This window comes from Corythoichthys intestinalis, chromosome 17, assembly GCF_030265065.1.
Source record: "Corythoichthys intestinalis isolate RoL2023-P3 chromosome 17, ASM3026506v1, whole genome shotgun sequence".
Classification (NCBI taxonomy): Eukaryota; Metazoa; Chordata; class Actinopteri; order Syngnathiformes; family Syngnathidae; genus Corythoichthys; species Corythoichthys intestinalis.
Genome location: NC_080411.1, coordinates 37589859 through 37604763, shown reverse-complemented (window position 1 = coordinate 37604763; position 14905 = coordinate 37589859). Strand labels below are relative to the sequence as shown.

Here is a 14905-nt window from a genome sequence, read left to right as displayed (position 1 = left end):
AGTTGACCCTTTGATTTTTCTGAAAGCAGCCCCTGTGGAAAATGGTTTGGTGATGTGTGAAAGCCCTTTTCACCCTGCACATCTTGTGCGCAACTAACCTTGTGCATCTTTCCTCTTGGCCGCTCTTCATCTTTGCGGCTCCTGTTCTTAGATGAAGAACGTTCACGCGCTTCCCTACTACGTTCTCGACGCTTCTTTATCCTGAAAACAGTCGAGACCGATCAAAGTTGGGAATGGTTTTTTGTACTGGTTTCTTTCTTTCATTCAGCTGAAAATAGGTCACCTTTTTGGCGACGGCGACCTGGCTTTCCTGGGAGGGCTCCTGGAGCGCCCCCGACTTCGCCGGCGGATCCTGAAAGTGTCACAAAATTTTCAATTAAAGAGTTTCTTCAAGAGCGCGGAGTTGGCTTTCCGTGGGCACCTGGAACGACTCGTGCTTCGCCGTCTTTCTCTGGAGCGAGAGCGCCTCCCGTGGCCCCTACGGGAAGTGCGCACATCATTCCTCGGCCACTTTTGTGTTGGCCTAGGAGCACAAATATGATTGTCGAAGCAAACCCAAGAAACAGGTTTATCCAGTATGTTGAATGGTATCAGTGTCGGTGCAACAGTACTGAATACCCTGAAGTGACGCCTTACCCGTGTTTGGAACGCGACGATTTCTTGCGTGAGCCTGACCGGGAGCGAGAGCGCGACTGTCTGCGAGATCTCCCCGAGTGACCCGCATAGCGTTTCTCCTTTTCCGCTACACAGCAGGAAAGATGGCGACCGTTCACACCAATTTACTTCGTCGGACATGCGCTGGCGTTATACCTGGCTCAATGGCGGCAGCGATGGTGGACTGTGCCTCCCGCACGCGCTTCATTACGCTTTCCAACTGCTGAGCTGTCATCTCGGGAGGCTTCACGATGGCGTTGTTGGAGTGGTTCACCCTAACAGTCGTTATAAAGATTGACATAACAATTATTTGTATATGACATGGGTTTGACCTGTGTCGAGTGCATGGTTTTGGTCAAATGCTAATAATTGGAATGGTGTCATAGTTTGAGCTAGGAAGCACCCAACTGTCACCCTCACGTACTTGAGTGGCCGATCGCCGAACATGACGCCGTTGAAAGTGAGCGCCCGGGCAACGGCGTCCTGCTCCACGAATTCTACAAAGGCGAAGCGTGTCGGCTGTGTCTCATCGCCCGCCATCCGCACAAATTTCACGTCACCCACTTGCCTGAAGAACTCCATTAGCTGCTCTGCCGTCGCTGTCTGTAGAGGTAACAATCAAATTATACAATACAATACAAAATCAAACTATTTACATACACAGTCACTTTGGAAAATTGAACCACAAACCCATAATGTCTGACTGATTTATCATTTACAATGAGGATCATTTTAATTGATCCAGTGGTGGCCAGAACTCACCTGTGAGTTCAAGTTGCCTACGTAGACCGTCCTCCTGATCTCATCCACTTTGGTGGGGTCCACATTCCCCATGAGGGGGGGCTGTGAGACAGAGGATGGAGCAGGGTCCAGGGCAGATGTAGTCACGTGACCCATCAGGGGCAGGTTTAACTATGTATGGAGGCAGGTTAGAAGTTATACAGGGGAAGGTACAATTAAGCCAATCATCCATGGATTACATTTTTCTCATTTAAGTTATTGGCTGACTTTAATAGGACTAGACATCCAATCGACTTTGACTGTGAGTGGACGAACGTGCATTCGCTCCCGCCCAATCCAAATGGACCTGATGTCTAGCTCCGTCAGTGGCACTGAAACAGGAGCATTCACAACTTTCCGGTTTAAAATGGATGTCTATCACCATCAATGGCATGCAAAGAGTTAAATACTATGAAAAAAACGTTAACCAGTGTGTATGGTGCTAAATCAAGGCCAAAAGTATTGTAATCTGACAAAAAGACACAATTGGATTTTTTTTTTTTTTTAAATGAATGTTTTAAGTTATTTTGTTGAATCTTGCAAAAGCTAAAAAAAAAAAAACTTTTTTCTTCAGTTACAAAGTAGATTTTTTCAGGTTCAAATATTAACTTTTTTGGTGACGGTTATCTAAATTTCACCTTCATATTTTTTTGACTTTCAGATCTTATTTTCACTTTCAGATTAAAAAAATTTTTTTTTTTTCAGTTTCAAAACTTTCGGCTGTGTTCTGGCATGGGAGGGGGGGAGGACTTGACGAGAGGCATATTGGCTTGTGAGAGGCGGCCAATCAAAGCAACCCCAAATGATGCTGCCGTCAGGAAATGTGGGTACTTTGGTGGATTACGAGGTGACACTCTCTCCATTTTATTGATACCTGTTGATAGAGTAATACTTGGAGGGGTATATTTGTAAGGCATTCTAGACGACTCTTGGTCAGTTTTGATGAATGAAATAGAAAGATATGCCATGTTGTTGACTTTTACCTAAAGAAACGATGTGTCCGAAATGCAAACGAAAACAACAAAAACTACAACAACCATGGCTACCGGCGATTCTGCTACTTTAGCCCAGCCAACTTTGGACACAATTTGCATAACGACACAAGTAAGCGTATTACCTCATGATGTACTTAAAGTATTGTTGTATATGTAGAATGATTGCAGTGGATTGTCAAGTCAAACATGCAGCCTTGAAACATGGAACACTTCCTCATTTAGTTGTATAGAGTTCATTTTGGCTACACTTATATATTCGAAGGCTGAAGTGCCCGCCGAAACATGTCAGGTATATAAAACTACCTACTATTGCCTGGGATTAAAGAAAGGGTTTGACGAACTTCCTCATTTACTTAGTCTGCATGTACACCTTCATGTACAACAAAATGACAGACAGTAATATAGTGCGAAGTCTGGCTGAGTGTATATTGCACTTTACAACAAGTATTAAAGTATATGCGTGTGCGTGTTTGTCCCTCTGTCTCGTTTTCCTGTCGAGATTGCTGCTCCTAGATTACAGTAATTAAAATATTGCCATGTTTTTTTGTTTTAATACAATAACATATTTTGGCAAAATGCATAGTTCTACATTGGAAATTGAATCTCCTGTATATGCACATTGTTCATTGGCCCATTAATGTGATTGACCTGACGTCTTTTGTAAATGTGGGGTGCTCATAATCATTGTTTGTTACCTTCACTAGGGTGCATATTTGTGTTTGTTTAGACAAGGTGATTGCCACCTTGCATATTGTTATTATTGACAGTTTTACACAAATTATTCATTTATTTAAGTAAAACCAGAGATAAATGTGACAGCACATCACCCTGAGCCTGGTTGCCTACCTACTTCACCTGACCTGACTGACTTAATTGACTGGCTGGCTAGCTGGTTGGCAGACTGACTACTTGGTTTACAGACTTAGGGTGCTTTCACACTAGCACTGTTTGGTCTGTTTTAAACGTACCAGTGTTCTGTTTCTTTAGATAGTCTGCTTCGTTTTGTAAATGTGAACACACATCCGAACTAAAAAATCGTGAGTTTCGGTTCGCTTTAAGTGCACCCTGCTTCACTTGTGAATGCAACAAGCGCAGGGTGCGCTTTTGCTACTTTATGTGCAGAATCTGTGATGCTCCAGAATGTGAGGTTACACGCAGGGCGTCTTTGGAGGCGGAAGTACAGCACGCACGCTATTCAAAATCAACAATGGCAAAATGGCAGACGATTAGCCATGGCCAAATCTTGTTTTGCACTAAGCAGTTGAATTTGATACACAGAATCGGGTTCTAATGTGGCAGTTGTGTTTTGCATCCTGTTGCTGAATGTACAGTGTCAGAGTGACTGTGGCATAGACAAGTGGAGCATCTCGGGGTGACCGTTTCGTGAGTCCCGCCCTCCTGGAAAAGGCGACAATTTGACAATCCAAAAAGTCACGCAAGGGAGAGCGATTGCGTGCCTGTGTGACTTTGTGAGTAACATGTGGTTTCTTTCCATGGTTTAAAATTCCCTATGCATTTTTTAAATACTCCAGTTCGCTCGGCAGTGAGTCGGGAAGTAGCGACCTCGCCGCTGGCTGACCAGCGACTTGATATGCTATGCTACGTTACGTGCAGTGTCACCAGCACCACGCTGTGACAGGAGGGTCTAATCAATGAGTGTGCCTTTCATCGATTTGATGCTACTGGGAAAGTTTGGTTGGCGCAGTGTGAATGCCGAACAAACTCCAACTGGAACCTGGTCCTCTTGGTCTAGTGTGAAAGCGCCCAGACTGACTTGACTACCTTTTGTCATGTTTGATTTTATTTCAAATGGTATATGAACTTCCTTCTTTCATTATCGCTTAAATTAAGAACAGAGCTGGAGTCCGTTGAATAAATAAAATGCTCTGAATCCCTCGGGATTGTTCTGTGTGTATTAACAGAGTTAAATTCACTGGCACTTTCAGCTCCAATAAAGAAAAAATAAGTTTAAATCGAAGAGATTTCAAATACTGTATTTGTCATTATTTCTATTTTGCCAAGAAATCGTAATCGATATCGGAAAATTGGGTTTGAGAGAATATGACATTTTGTTGTCAGGCAAAATCAAACAGACCTACTTTACAGTACAGTGTCATTACACTTTAAAATAGAAAAATCAGCCTATGAAGAGGAAAAAAAAAAAAAAAAATTTTTTTTACGTTTGTCCTATGTTGTAGTGTGTTAATGCTAGCCTCCAAAATGAGCCAAAAAGAAAAAAAATAACAAAATTATACATTTTTGCTGTTTTTTTTATGCTCGGCACAAACAACATACGGTTGAACAAAATAGACTACTATTTCCCGCTGAATATATTGACTCACGTTCTGTAGCGGGATGGGCGTGGGGATAGGGAGTAGCCCCCCACCTGGGAGCAGGCTGTGCACGGGGGGAGCGGGTGCCAAAAGTGACAAGGCTTTAGCCTCTTCCGGAATCTTCCCTGTAGGGTACACACAAACATTAGCTGTTCCAAAAAGGGAAAGACACCTCCACCTCTCTTCCTTAACTCAAACACATACACTCATTTTAATACATATCCTAGAATTGTTTCATTCAGTACTAGCTCAGGTAGCATTTTTAGCTGTGTGTGAACATTTTTGGGAATGAGTCACCTGGACTGGAACTACAATGCTCATGTACTTAACGCTGTGGAAGGGGTTTTGTTAAGGGGGGCAGAAGGACAGGTGAGTATGTGGGGGTGGTGGCTGATGGCAACACAAGACAACCCCAATGGCATCAGCGCTAATTGCACACATCAAGAGAGAACAAAGAATTTCATAGTAGCAACAACAAAAAAATCATTTTTCACATTTTCAATAGGCTTGAAAATGATCAGGAACCTGTACCATCAGCAAGTTGCCATAGTAACATTGTGTGAAGACAAAGTGTGTTATTTTGGAATCAGGCTGAAACATAAGATATTGTGGGGGAAAACGTCTTTGAGTTTCACTTGTTATATAGACGTTTCTTGTTTCTGAGGACCCTTTTCAGGGAACGAGGATTTGAACGTGTCCCTTTTCCCCCAAAGTAATGTTTACAAGGACACATTTGTAATTTGTCAGGGGAAAAATCTGCCATTTTACATGAAGTTTTATTTTTCCAAAGACAAAAGCTAAAATTTTATAATACTACGAACTTGAAAAGCAAGATTTCACTTTTCAATCTCAAAACAAGCTGTTAAACCTTACTTGTACAAATCTTTTTGTAGGTTTTTGTATATTTCGTACATGCCCAGGCATCAGCTTGTTGACACCCGCCGGTCTACGAGCCCCAGTTTGAGTAAAAATAATCAATACGTACATGTACACATTATGAATTTGTTAAGTCCGTCACACGTTAGATTGCTGATGATACAGGCCCAGCAAGAGCGCAGCTCGTTTCACTGAAATCACATCTACATAACATGATCATCATCAATATAATGACTATTAAATCAATATGCCAAACATCCACATGGCTTATTCATCTGAGCAGACTTGAGAAGGGGTCAGAAGATGTTCTCACTCTCTCTCGCTTTCTCTGTCACTACGGCAACGACAAGAGAGGCAAGTGTTAGTCATCCTCCCTCCTAGCATCCCGTCGCATCATCATGCCGACTCAACCACAAACAAGCTGCAGCGGGAGAGAGAGAGAGAAGAGGGGACCATAACGGGGGCGGTTGGACAATTGTAATAATAAGAAAAAGACAGTGGTACCTCGACACTAAAACAACATATGTCTTCAGAAGGTCAGGTTGCCTAATGCTACCACAATAGCTGCCGATTAGCCAACAAAAATAGTGTTGATATATTTAAAAAGTAAATTAAAAACATTTTAGCCTTTGAAGCATTTAAGGTCTCAAATTTTATAGGAGCTAATTCATTTCTTTATTGTCACCTATACTAGGTAAGCACAAACGTTAAGAAGTGTCTGACCAAGCCACGTTAGCAATTTTTTTTTTACATTCAAGTGAGTATGTAGTAATTTAATGCTAAAGGAGAAAAAATTGTATGTTTTAATAAATAATACTGGCATCTGTTGATACCACATAACTGGGTTGCAAAATCTGTAGAAGGAGCCAAAAATGGTATCGTGCAACACTATTATAAACATAAGAGAACAAAAATGTATGTTATTTGAGGGGCTGGGGAGGATTAATAGCATTTCAATGGTGAAAAAGCTGTAAACTCCATCGAAGAACAAATCGAAATCATCGATCAAGGTACCACTGTAATAAAAAAAAAAAAAAAAAAACAATATAAATTCAAAACGCTCGAGAGAGCGAGAACCACCTTTTATGAGATAAAGACAGCAGAGAGTGGATAATAGAGGGGGAAAGTATGGAAAGGGGGAAAAAAACAAGAGAGACAAGATGTCCATCTTGGACGGCTCCTGGTCACATGATCACTGATGCGCCGTGGCCCCCCGCCGCCCGTCATCGAAGACGGTAGCGGCCTGGCAAACAATGCCTCAATGACTCAGGCTTAGTAGTGTGGTCGTGTATCTGATATGCACACATAATCACACAGAAAACAAACAAAAAGCCAAATTAATCAAGTCCATCCAGACAGCAACTTATAACTTATCAGGGTGGTGAAAAGGGGGAAGATGATGTTATCAATGTCCCCTCAAAAAATGATGATGCTGGACCATGATACAAGCTAATGGTGGATGGGGCCACAAAGGGGTGAGAAATTTCCATGGGAAGTCATCTTGAGGAATTTGGCAATTTGCTAAATTCCTCAAGATGACGTCCGATGGAAACAATTTGAAACTTTCCATTGGAATTGAAGGGTAAACTAATAAAACAACATTCAAGCAATGTATGTTTTGCTTTGTCATAAGCACACGTGGATGAAAACTAGATGTCCTTGCCCATGTGGGCATTACGGTAAGTTAAATAATGTTTTTTCCTTTCACATGAGTGGCACAGTACCAAAAGATTGCTGGTCACGTAACCATCCCAAAAACGTGACAATTCTTAACACAGAAAAGCTTCAAAGTTGGGGCACTCATTGATTAATATAACACTGTGCTTGCAGGGCGCATGATTGATTTGGACAGGAGTCTGCTAAAATATTTCTCCTCTGATGGATCTAATGCTGTTTCGCTGTTAATTTCAAGTTTGGAAACAGTTTTACTATCACATAGTCACCTGAAGATAGCATCAATGTATAATCAGAAAGATGAGAGCTCCACAGTTTTCATTTTGATACAACAGAGTAAATAGTAGATTTAGAATACACTCCTCAAAAAAAAAAGAGAATCACTAAAGTAACTGAATACTTTGTTATTTTCATAGTTGAATGTGCTGACAAAAAAAATCCCACAAAAATTATCAATGAAAATCAAATGTATCAACCCATGGTCAAAATTAAAGTGGAAAAACACACTACAGGCTGATCCAACGTTAATCATAAACTTCATAGGGGGCCTATTTTAAAAAAAAAATATATATATATATATTTTCAAAACCAAAGCTGCTAGAGACCTAAAACCAAAACGAGTACCTCCCTTAGGCATATATACATATATATATAGTCTCCACGAGGAGCTGCATCAAAAAATATTCAGAGTAGTTCACCAATAAAATCCCGATTAAATGTTTTATATAGGTATAACAAAACTTAAAATGGCTATAAAATTGTCAGATTTTACACTAGACACACAAAAATCACCAAATGTACAGATAATCACCTATATTTTCAGGATGAATAGCAATATTTAACATAAGTTTTTGCTCGAAACAGCAACTTAATTTTTTTTTTTTTAATTTAGTGCAATTTTGACATAAGTTTTCAACAGCTAATAAATGACTCAATTTTCACATCAAAAACTTAGTACTTGAGGAAAGCATGCAGAATCATCTGAATTTTATTCAACAAAAGCAAAAAAGGTTGCTTCTCAGACTGTCCAGGAGCTCAATGATACCCTGGTCCAGATCTGGGAAGAGATTCCTCAGGAGAACATCCACCACCTCATCAGGAGCATGCCCGGGCAGTGTAGGGAGGCCACACACACTACTGAGCCTTATTTTCACTTGGTTAAAGGACGTAACATCAAAGTTGGATCAGCCTGTGGTGTTTTTTTTCCACTTTGATTTTGAGTATAACTCTAAATCCGAACCTCCATTGATTGATTTGATTTTATTTCAGACGTTAAGACAAAAAATTCTCACAAAAATTATTAATTGAAATAATAACACAAACATCTGAAAAGGAGTGAGAAGAAGCATAGCTTATAAGGTCCCCACACCTACACATTCCAAATATAATGAATTTTATACATAACACGCACTTCCATATAATTCAAAACTATACCTGCTGTACATGCATATCAATATCACAAAATAAATCAATAAAAAAATAAACACAAAAAGATGAAAAACTTCAAAACCGATCATTGCACAGGTTCGCACATGTAACACTGAAATATTGACTTTAAACATTCTCTTAAAATGATAAAAACTTTGACATTCTTTTAACTCTTCATTCAGAGCATTCCACATCCTTACTCCACAAAGTGATATACTGAAACCTCTCATTGTTGTTCTGTTTTTAAATCGTTTGGAAATTAAATGTCCTTCTTAGATTATAATGCACTCCTTCTAAATTAAACAATTGTTGAATATTACCAGGCAATTTATTATTTTTTACCTTGAACATAATTTGTACTGTTTGGTAATGCACCAAATCAGCAAATTTTAAAATCTTTGAATCCAAAAAAAAGGGAATGAGTATGGTCTGCATATCCTTTCTTATGAATAATACTCTTTTTTTGAAGAATAGTTAAGAGATTGCAATGAGTTTTGGTAATTATTTCCCCAGACTTACATAGTAAGTTAAATAAGGAAGAAGTAAAACAGTACAGGATATAGAGGATCAAAATCTAAAAACAATTTTGCTTTATTTATTACTAAAATACTCCTTGATATTTTGCAAATATTTGATATGTGGTTTCCAATTTATCTTTTTCGTCAAAAATGACTCCAAGAAATTTTATTTCAGAAACTCAATGTCCACACCTTCAATAAAAATAAATGCCTGTGAATTCCTTTTATTATTACCAAACAAAAGAGTTTAAAGATAGTTTGTTATAATCAAACCAAATTTTCAATTTACCCATTTCATTCATAATATATTCCTGTAATTTCTTTCAATTCTCTCCTGAACAAAACATATTTGTGTCATCGGCAAAAAGAAGCAATCTCAATAACTTAGACACATTGCAAATATCACTAGGCCTGCAAGCAGGTCTGAACGGGCCCTCGCAATCTAGCGCAACTCGGAAAGTTTGCAGGTCAGGGTGGTGGCAGATCCTCCTCTCTAATCATCTCATTAGAACCTAACATGCTCGAAAGTCGCCTCTTTACATTCACACACCTAAGAGATAAAAACCCCTATTGGAGAGAGTACTACAAAAAAGGAGCCACTACTGAGCTGTGCAGCCAAGCCCTTATTCAAAACACAAATTAATCTTCTAACTGGGCCAATTCGACCAAGTGTGCCAAATATTGTGGCTCTATAAGCTGCCTGAGTCTCTGAAAAAAAATATTTCCTTTTAATGGCGAACAAAGGGTCGTCACGGCAACAGACAGAGACACGCGGACATGGGCCGTAAATAGGTATTTCAAAAGGTCTTGAAACTACAATGACCAACCTGAAAAGAACTGGACATGTATTGGAAAAACGAGTGACTTTCTATTGCCACTAGTTGGCGCTGTAGGGTTGATGCAAATGACCCCTGCAAGACCCTTCAGGGTATGACTCTCAAAAAACACGGGAAGTTTGGCGCAGATATGTTGTATATCTGCCGAGTTATGGCTGTTCAAAGTTTTTTGCGAGAAAATTGTTGACATTTTCACTTTCCTGTTTGGACCCCTCCGCTTCAACGAAACCTCAATATTTTTCATCAAGCACCTGAAGACAGGTCTTAAGGCTCCCCTTATGCAGGTTTGAGGTAGATTGATTTTTTCCTTTAGAGGAGGAGTGTGTCCCGTAAAAAAGGGCATGTCCTGTTCCCACTAGGAGGCGCCAGGCACAAATGGTAAATTTTCAATCCAGTCCTGCTCAGGCTGGGATACCTCACACACATGCCAGATTTAAAATAGATTGAACGTTGTATGAGGGAGTTATCAGTAATTTTCCGAATTCAGTGTTTTGCCGAAAAAATGGCCGACTTTGGCACCCCGCCCAGGTCAGGCCCGTGAATGAAAACACAAAATTTTGATAAATTAAGATTTCATATGCCTCATGAACAGTCTCGCCAATTATGAGGATGATCAAACTAATTCCCTAGGTGCCAAGGTCTCTAATGTGCACACTGTAAATCGATAAAAATTTCACATTCAATCCAAAATACCCGATTTCCTGTTGGGTTTGGAATACGCGTGCAAGAGACTTTTTGGAGCAGTTTTGTACAAGGTATCGACTCTCCGAATTTCATCCCTCTACGTTGAAAAAACCTAAATGGAGAGGCCTTTTTGAAAAATTCAAGGGGGCGCCACTGAGCCATTTTGTTACATGTTTTCGTAATGTTGCAAGATTATCGAACGTTACGCAAAGCCGCATGTATGTGCAAATTTTGGTGAGTTTTCCTGCATGTTCAAGCCTCCAAATGTAAACTCCTACTGTGAACCGATAAAAATTTCACATTCGATCCAAAATACCCGATTTCCTGTTGGATTTGGAATATGGATGCAAGAGGCTTTTTGGAGCAGTTAGGCATAAGGTATCTACTCCCCATATTTCATCACTCTACGTTGAAAAAAACCAATAGGAGAGGCCTTTTTTTAAAACTTCTTTCTGTCGCCACTAGTTGGCACTGTAGAGTTGATGCAAATGACCCCTACAAGACCCTTCAGGGTATGACTCTCAACAAACACGGGAAGTTTGGCACAGATATGTTGTATATCTGCCGAATTATGACTGTTCAAAGTTTTTGGCAAGACAAATTGTTGACTGTCATTTTCACTTCCGGTTTGGACCTCTTCGCTTCAACGAAACCTCAATATTTTTCATCAGGCACCTGAACACATGTCTTGAGCCCCCCCTGAAACAGGTTTGAGGTCAATAGATTTTTTTCCCTTGGAGGAGGAGCCTGTCTCGTAAAGAAGGCCATTTCCTGTTCCCTCTAGGGGGCGCCAGGCCTAATGGGTAATATTTCAATGCAGTCGTGTTCAGGCTGGGATATGTCAAATACATGCTAGAAATGAAAAAGACTGAACGTTAAATCACACAGTTTTTAATCATTTTCTGAATTTGGTGTTTTGCCCAAAAATGGCCAACTTTGGGACCACGCCCAGGTCAGACCCTTGAATGAAAACTCACCATTTTGAAAACTTAAGATCTCATATGTCTCCTGAATAGTCTGACCAATTTTGAAGACGATCCAACTATTTCCTTCAGCGACAAGGTCTCAGATGTAAATCGATAAAATTTCACATTTGATCCAAAATTTCTGGCTTCCTGTTGGGTTTGGAATATGGGTGCAAGAGACTTTTTGGAGCAGTTTTGCACAATGTATCGACTCGCCAAATTTCATTGCTCTACGTTGAAAAAACCTAATAGGAGAGGCCTTTTTAAAAAATACGCCACTGAGCCATTTTGTTAAATTTGTTCGTAGATTATCCAAATTTACACAAAGTTGCATGTATGTGCAAATTTTGGTGAGTTTTCATGCATGTTCACGCCTCCAAATGTAAACTCCAACTGTGAACCGATAAAAATTTCACATTTCATCCAAAATACCCGATTTCCTGTTGGATTTGGAATATGGGTGCAAGAGGCTTTTTTTGAGCAGTTAGGCATAAGGTATCTACTCCCCAAATTTCATCGCTCTACGTTGAAAACCTGAGAGGAGAGGCCTTTTTGAAAATTTTAAGGGTCAAGGGGGCGCCACTGAGCCATTTTTGGACATTTTTTCGTAACGACGCAAGATTATCGAAATTTACGCGAAGCCGCATGTATGTGCAAATTTTGGTTACTTTTCATTTGCCCTGGAAAAAAATAATAATAATCCTTTGCAAAACAATAGGGCCTTCGCATGCTGAGTGCTCGGGCCCTAATTAATATACAAAATAAACAATTTGGGTCTCAACACCAACCCTTGTGGGACCCCACACACAATATCCAGGTGAGAAGAACAAAAATCCCCTAGTTTAACAAATTGTCTCCTCTTAGGCTACGTTCATTTTACAGGTCTTAATGCACGAATCCGATTCTTTCGTGTTTTTCCGACTTGCGTCAGGCATTAATTTGACGGTCTGAACGGGACAAGTCGCATAGAAGTGGACCATTTCAAATCCGATCTGGGTCACTTTCGTATGTGGTTCAAATCCGATCTGGGCCACATTTTTCCAGCGGTCTGTACTGTCAAGTCTCCCAAATCAGAATTCATGCAGCAATTACGTCATCAAAGAGCGAGTGAGATGCTACAGTAGCGGTGCAGCTGTGCGTTATTAGCGCCTAGCTTGCACTGAAAACAGCTATTGCGGAAGTGCCGGGCTTGACAACAGTCATACAGAAATAAAAATGGGTTGAGGATAAGCCTGAGAATGATCGGTTTTCTCTCTGCTCAATATGAGCAATATTTCAACATTGCTTACACGGCCGAGAGTCGGAGCAAACTGCCCGTATGTGTGTGTGACATGCACGGACAGTGCGTGCATGCTATCGATCCATATAAACTTTGAATATAAGCCTAAACAGGGATTATTTATGTCTGTTATTTGTGTCCTCTTTTTGAAAAGCAAAATATGATATCCCTGGAATGACGGATGACAGCCAGCATGTGAGGTCATTTTTTTTTATGCTTCTGCGCATGCTTGTCTTCTTGCTCAGCGCGTGTCGGACTGCGAATTAGTGTGCATGCGTAATACTTGAATGGTCTCAATGGACAAAGGCAATCTGAACTGGCACGCCAAAAAAACATATGACAAAAAATCGGATTTGTGCATTAAGACCTGTAGTATGAACCTAGCCTTAGATAAATAGCTTCTAGCCCAATCTAATACTACTCCCCTAATGCCATATTTAGCTAATTTGCTGATTAATAATTGATGATTATTGGTATCAAATGGTTTTTTTTTAAGTCAGTAAATATTCCCACAGCATGTTGTTTTTCATCTATGGATTTTGTGATTTCTTCTATTGTTTATATCAGTGCCATTGCTGTTGATCTATTTGAACGAAAACCATATTGACTTTCAGCAAGAATATGGTATTTATCAAGGAATGCATCCAACCTTTTGTTAAAGACTTTTTCCAGTATTTTTGAGGATTGTGACAATAAAGAGACAGGCCTGCAATTTGTGATGCCTGCTCCCACTCTTGAACAAAGGTATAACTTCAGCCATTTTCATTTTATCAGGATAAACAACTGTCTGAAATGACGTTACATATAGTTAATTGGGTTGATACAACTGATTTTAATGGCTCATTTTTGTGCGAATTTGTTGACAGCACATTCAACTATAGAAAGAGCAAAGTATTTAATAAAAATATTATATTTATATCAACAACGTGTTAAGTGTTCCCTTCATTCTTTGAGCGGTGTATTTAAAAAATGACAACACAAAATTCTGTGGTTCTTATGAAATGCCCTAAAATGAGGATACTGGCAAACCAGAGAGCTGCTGTTCTGAGAATAGCTGGCAGTAAATGAATTACCCATGGTAATTAAATAATAAACTGTAACCCCTAAAAAAAATAAAAAAAAATAAAATAAAAATTTATTTTTCATAAACGTATTATTAGATATTTTGAAGAATCTCCGTGGCATTCAATGCCTATCTTCACCCCAGCTACGTGCAGGTATGCATCCTCTATAACACCATTTACCATTTACAAATGACTCTGGAGAAAGCCTAAACATGAACCTAAGGGAAAGTCGTATTTAAAAAGAAAGACATTTTGAATGAACGTTAGCTCGCACTCACCTTCGGCACATGGTACCACTATGAGAGCTCTGTCAATAAAAACGGTGTTGGTGAGATGCTGCGCCACACCAACACTGGAAGGTTCTTTAAACTTGATATAGCACACTTTGGAAGAGAAGGACAGGGTGGTGTTGCTGTAGACGTACAAAAAATAAAAATAAGAGGAAAATACGCCCTTAGCATGAAATATACAGCATGCAGTCATTATTTACTGGCGTAAACAAAATTGAGCGAGATCCAGGCGCAGGCCGCACATCCGCGGTGTCACCTGACCTCACCGAACCGCAACGTGTCGCTCTTACTCGGGCGGGTAGAGCCGTAGCTCCTCGATGTCCCCTAGGAAGCCGAAGAGAGTGCGCATCTGGTCGCTGCTCACCACCGATGACAGATTGGTCACCTGGACGACGGCAGTGCCAGGAATACCGCTCATGGCTAAAAAGACTTGTTTCAACAACAATTTTAATATATCGACCGACTAATTATTCGTCTTTTTTAACGTCGGAGAAAAGGACCGTTTAATTCTTCTGACTGAAAATTGAGT

The 14905-nt window shown here is 39.9% G+C and overlaps 1 protein-coding gene across 1 annotated transcript in view; it reads right to left on the bottom strand.

Annotated features, from left to right (window-relative positions):
- Positions 1-14905, bottom strand: part of srek1 (splicing regulatory glutamine/lysine-rich protein 1) — a 24209-nt gene extending 9304 nt beyond the window's left edge. The window contains exons 1-10 of the mRNA XM_057819261.1: positions 14667-14905; positions 14365-14498; positions 4772-4887; positions 1417-1566; positions 1079-1257; positions 811-929; positions 637-742; positions 422-523; positions 284-352; positions 99-201 (exon numbers count right to left, since the gene is read on the bottom strand). Of these exons, the coding sequence (XP_057675244.1) occupies positions 99-201; positions 284-352; positions 422-523; positions 637-742; positions 811-929; positions 1079-1257; positions 1417-1566; positions 4772-4887; positions 14365-14498; positions 14667-14794 (1206 nt within the window). The 5' untranslated portion in view covers positions 14795-14905. The remainder of the gene's footprint in view (positions 1-98; positions 202-283; positions 353-421; positions 524-636; positions 743-810; positions 930-1078; positions 1258-1416; positions 1567-4771; positions 4888-14364; positions 14499-14666) is intronic.